Here is a 5,415-nt window from a genome sequence, read left to right on the forward strand (position 1 = left end):
TTTTTTGTATTTTTAGTAGAGACGGGGTTTCACCGGGTTAGCCAGGATGGTCTCGATCTCCTGACCTCGTGATTCGCCCACCTCGGCCTCCACAAAGTGCTGGGATTACAGGCGTGAGCCACAGCGTCCAGCCCAAAAAACCGAGTTATTTTAGAGCAGGTCACTGTGTGCTGGAACCAGATCCTTTCACAGAGGCCCTGTTCTTCCTCCCCTGCCCCACGTTTTATTTTTCCGTAGGTGACGACTAAGGGCTGCCCAGGGCCTTGCAGCTAGTACATGGTGGAGCTGGGACTTGAACTGAGGTCTGTCTCCAGGGCCCATACTCAAATGCAGTTCTCATAACAGAAAGTGAGGCTCCCAAGGCTGACCATGTTGGCGCCATCCTCTTCCTCGTTAGCCCAGGTTTCACAGTAGGTGGAACTATTGTAAACACCAGCTCCTGCAGCAGGTGCTGATTTTCTTAGGACTTGGCCCCGCTGCTATGACATTATTTCTCCTGTAGCAGCCTATGGGGCAGGAATCGAGGTGCATGAGGATGGCTCTCACAGCAAACTCAGCTCCTCAAGACGATGCACTTACGAAGGGATAGAATCAAGGCTTAAAGCCCAGTGGCACTAACAAGTAGATGTTTCCCTGTGGCTGTGTTCCTCCACCCCCGTAAGTAACAGTTTGAAGAGTCACGGGGGTCTGCTTCTGTGCCCTTTTTAATGTTGGGGTTTGAAATGGACGTAGAAAAGCAGATGGTGACACCGTTCACTGCAGCCTGTGCTGTACCCACTGATGAAGAGATGAGATTGTAACCGTTCACCTTTATTTCAAATAGTGTTCCTCGGATACAGGGAGGGGTCTGCAAGAGCCTGGGCTCTAGGGGAGGGGCTGGGCTGCCCAGTTAGAGCCGGCCTCAGCCCCCTCAGCCATCCAGGGATTCGAAAGGGTGCTTGGTCTCAAACGAGGTGCTGACTTTGAGGACTTTTCATGGTCCCTTGAACTTCTGATCCTCCTTTTCCTCAAAAATCAGTGCTAGGACTCATAAGTTATAGAGTCCAAGATTAACAATGCTAAATCCTCAAGCTGACTGAAGATTGCTGAGTTTGACTGAGATGTTAAAATATAGAGACAACCCTTCTATTTTGACTACCTGTTAAGGTCCTGCAATTAATACAACTAAAGTACTATTTTTATTGAAAAGTAGGTGGGTAGGGGCTTCTGAAAGCCCCTGGTAGCTGTGCCCACAAAGGAAAATGAGTGTAGACACGCAGGGGAAGAAGGCTGTGCTCAGCTTGTTAGAATATAGGGCTGTTTCTCCCGAGATTGAGGTAGCACTACAACGTAGAGGACAAGGCAGGCCAGAGCGGCCCCGCCTGCCCCTGTCCCGTCTAGGCTAAGTGAAATGGGCTAGAGAGAGGGCGGAGAGTGCAGAGACCTGACCTCCAGCTCTGTCTACTCAAAACACTTTAAGATGCGCTCTCCAATCCCAATGAAATAGACCCCTTGAGCAATCCCAAAGAGAGGTGCTATGACCAGTGCCCGGCAGCCAGCGCCTTTCATGAAGGCAGACGGTCCCTCCTGAATCCAGAGTTTCCTGGGGAGAAAGAAGAGCCAGTGAGCTGATGGGCAGGGGCAGTTTGCCAGCAGCCCTCAGTGGCGGCCTCCATTTGTGCACCTCTCGTTCGAGAATAGTGCCTTCCACAGCAAGAGCAAGGGGCCAACGGTGTGGGGCGGTGCCTGCAGGTTGGTTACTTAAGCAGTTGGGTCAAGGCCTTGGAAATAGGCCTGATGTGGCTAGAATCTTTCGTGAGAGATGCTGTAGGGATACCACAAAGAAGAAAAAGGCTCCCGGTACATTGTTTTCTCTGAGAGCTGAGGGAAAGACAGACTTCTAAGAAACCCAGAGGCTAGCATTAAAGCTGGTCTCTAAATCTGATCTAGGCAGACGCCCATGCAGAGGAACCGGTCCCAGCCGCCATTGGAGGGGACACTGGCTCTCACCTGGCACAGTCGGTGATCCCACTGTACATGTCCTCGCCCAGGCCTTTCTTGAGGGTTTGGATTCGTGTTTTCAGAACTAAATCAAGTAAAAGTTAAAATAAGTAGTGAACAGCTTACCTTTGGTGTCCTCCCCTCAACACGAAGTGGCCGGGTCCTCCTTTAGAGCTACCACATATAAAACTGAGTCATAGGCCAGGCACGGTGGCTCACACCTGTAATCCTAGCACTTTGGGAGGCTGAGGAGGGCGGATCTCAAGGTCAGGAGTTCGAGATCAGCCTGGCCAACATAGTGAAACCCCATCTCTACTAAAAATACAAAAATGAGCCAGGCATGGTGGCGCAGGCCTGTAGTCCCAGCTACTTGGGAGGCGGGGGCAGGAGAATCACTTGAACTGGGGAGGCGGAGGTTGTGGTGTGCTGGGATTGCATCACTGCACTCCAATCTGGGCACCAGATTGAGACTCCGTGTCCAAAAAAAAAAAAAAAAGGTCATGAGACCGGTTCTGCCATTGTGTGCACTGTGTGGTCTGTAAGTGGAGGTCTTCCTCTTTGGGCCTCAGCTATAAAATAAATGAGTCACGTTACCGTGGGTTTGTTTGGTTTTGTTGAGACAGGGTCTTGCTCTGTTGCCCAGGCTGGAGTGCAGTCAGTGGCACAGTCACAGCTCACTGCAACCTCGACCATCTGGGCTCAAGTGATCTTGCCACCTCAGCCTCCCCAGTAGCTGGGACTACAGGCGCTACCACCACACCCAGCTAATGTTTTTACTTCTTTTAGAGACAGGGTCTCACTTTGTTGCCCAGGCTGGTCTCAAACTCCTGGGCTCCTGTCTCGTCCTCCCAAAGTTTCGGGATTACAGTTGTGAGCCGCTGCTGCACCTGGCCAGGTTACTGTTGGTATAGGAAGTCCGCCCACATGTTTGGGGAGCTGCAGGCAGCCCTAACAGAGGGAAGCATTGTCTTCTCACAGTAGGTTTAGCTCCCGCCTTTAGCCCCAGATTTTATGTATTTATTTTTTTGAGATGGAGTCTTGTGCTGTCACCCAGGCCGGAGTGCAGTGGTGTGGTCTTGGCTCACTGTAACCTCCGCCTCCCAGGTTCTAGTGATTCTCCTGCGTCAGCCTCCCAAGTAGCTGGGATTACAGGCACATGCCACCACACTCAGCTAATTTTTTTTTTTTTTTTTTTGAGACGGAGTCTTGCTCTATCGCCAGGGCTGGAGTGTAGTGGCCGGATCTCAGCTCACTGCAAGCTCCGCCTCCCGGGTTCCCGCCATTCTCCTGCCTCAGCCTCCCGAGTAGCTGGGACTACAGGTGCCCGCCACCTCGCCTGGCTAGATTTTTGTATTTTTTTAGTAGAGACAGGGTTTCACCGTGTTAGCCAGGATGGTCTCGATCTCCTGACCTCGTGATCCGCCCGTCTTGGCCTCCCAAAGTGCTGGGATTACAGGCTTGAGCCACCGCGCCCGGCCACAGCTAATTTTTTTTGTATTTTTAGTAGCAACGGGGTTTCACCATGTTGGCCAGGCTGGTCTCGAATTCCTGACCTCAGGTGATCCACCCACCTCGGCCTCCCAAAGTGCTGGGATTACAGTCGTGAACCACCACACCTGGCCAAGATCAGCAATAATTTACAGCTGAAGCTCACAACTCTTCTGAGGGGATGAAAAGCTGAAGGAATCAGCATCTGGAAGGTGACCGGATGTGTCAGGGATGAGAAACAGAAGGAAAGTCTCTTGGGCCCACTTTATCCGGCAGGGCCTCTAATGAACCTCTGCCAGCAGCCAGATTGCAACCCCAGACGGCTTCCAGGGTTGGGCTGTCTCATCTATTAAGTGCAAAATTACTGTTTATCCCATAGAAAGGACACGTCTCCCACCTCCTTACCATCTAGAGGCGTCACTGCGACCGCAGCGACAGAACCAGCCACACAGCCTGACACGAAGGAATGTGCAAAGGACACCTTGCCGGCGAGCTCGTTGAACCCCAGGTTGTTAAGGTTGGCGAACAGTGGGAAGTAGATGATGGAGAAGGGGATATCTCTGCAGAAGAGGAAGAGAAACACTGAGCTCCGAGCTGCCCTGGGGCTGCCGCCCAAGGTGAGACAATGAGCTTTGCTGTCAGCTATGGGGCTCACAGAGAAGCCACTGGGATTCACCCCTTCTTCAGTGCCCGGGACAGCCGGGGACAAAAGGGCTACTACCATCTGTCCTGCCCTCCCAGCTCCTTCCTCTGCCCTGCAGCACCTGCAGCCTCTTGACTGCCAGAGGCAAGTCTGAGGCTGGAAACGTGTTCTGTGCAGGGGCAGGCAGGCCGAGGGAAGATGAGGGGCATGGCCACTCATTTACTAGGAACTCTGCGGTCCTCTGTAGACAGGGCTTTCTTAGGTGCCTTTGGGCCACAAAACACGCAGCCTTCCTGTGGGCCTGGTCATCGCTATGCAAGAGGCCTAAAACTTCAGTCTTCTAGGTACCCATTCTGTGCCACCCTGGCCAGTTCTGGACAGGAAGCGTGGAAATCGTTTGCTCACCTGGGTTTGGATATTCTGGGAAGGACACAGAGGCAGATAGGGACAGCCAACTCTCCGGCCCTCATGCCCTCCCCCATGCACTGTCCTAGGGAACCGGAAGAAAGGCTCACCTGAGGAGAGTGGCACCCAGGCCCTTGTAGAGCCCAGCCAGGCCCTGGGTGCGGAGCAGCTCCCGGGCGATGAGGGTGGCAGAGGGGCGTTTGTGGGTAGAAGCCGAACCCGTTGTGTAGGACCTGGAGGTGGAGGGTGCTGAGGCCGAGCCCTGACGATGGATGGCTGGAAGGGAAAGGACAGACCCCATCACTACCTGGTCCCCGACGGATGCTACAGAACACTCCTATGAGTGTGGCTCTCAATCCCTGCCCCCGGGGCAGTTCAGAGGCCAGGCTGACACCTCCACTGGCATCCGGAAGAATGTCCTAATTTTAGAATGTTAATTTTTGGCTCTAAGGACGTCTTCCTAAGGTCTACAGTATCTCAGGAGCTATCCCAGTGCTGAGAACACTTCCCAAGAGCATGGTCACAGCCTGACCCGCTTGCTTCTCTGCCACGTTCCTTAGGGCTCCATTCCTTGCCCTCCCATTAAAACTGGATTGATCTGGCTTCCATTTCTAAACCATGTCTCAGCCTATGTAGATTATTTTTATTTTTACTTATTTTGGGTTTCTTTTTTGCAGTGGTGTGATCTCAGCTCACTGCAACCTCCGCCTCCCAGGTTCAAGCGATTCTCCTGCTTCAGCCTCCCTAGTAGCTGGGATTACAGGCATGTACCACCACACCTAGCTGATTTTTGTATTTTTAGTAGAGATGGGGTTTCACCATGTTGGCCAGGCTGGTCTCGAACTCCTGACCTCAGGTGATCCACCTGCCTTGGCCTCCCAAAGTGCTGGGATTACAGG

At 52.8% G+C, this 5,415-nt stretch overlaps 1 protein-coding gene across 2 annotated transcripts in view; it reads right to left on the reverse strand.

Annotated features, from left to right (window-relative positions):
• Positions 1-797: 797 nt before the first annotated feature.
• SLC25A18 (solute carrier family 25 (glutamate carrier), member 18) overlaps positions 798-5,415 on the reverse strand; it is a 30,747-nt gene continuing 26,129 nt past the window's right edge. For both annotated transcript variants that reach the window (XM_011945658.1, XM_011945657.1), the window contains 4 exons: positions 4,627-4,792; positions 3,874-4,028; positions 1,990-2,065; positions 798-1,582 (listed from right to left, as the gene is read on the reverse strand). In XM_011945658.1, the coding sequence (XP_011801048.1) occupies positions 1,441-1,582; positions 1,990-2,065; positions 3,874-4,028; positions 4,627-4,792 (539 nt within the window). In that variant the 3' untranslated portion in view covers positions 798-1,440. The remainder of the gene's footprint in view (positions 1,583-1,989; positions 2,066-3,873; positions 4,029-4,626; positions 4,793-5,415) is intronic.

The sequence above is a fragment of the Colobus angolensis genome, unplaced genomic scaffold, assembly GCF_000951035.1.
Source record: "Colobus angolensis palliatus isolate OR3802 unplaced genomic scaffold, Cang.pa_1.0 Scaffold242, whole genome shotgun sequence".
Classification (NCBI taxonomy): Eukaryota; Metazoa; Chordata; class Mammalia; order Primates; family Cercopithecidae; genus Colobus; species Colobus angolensis.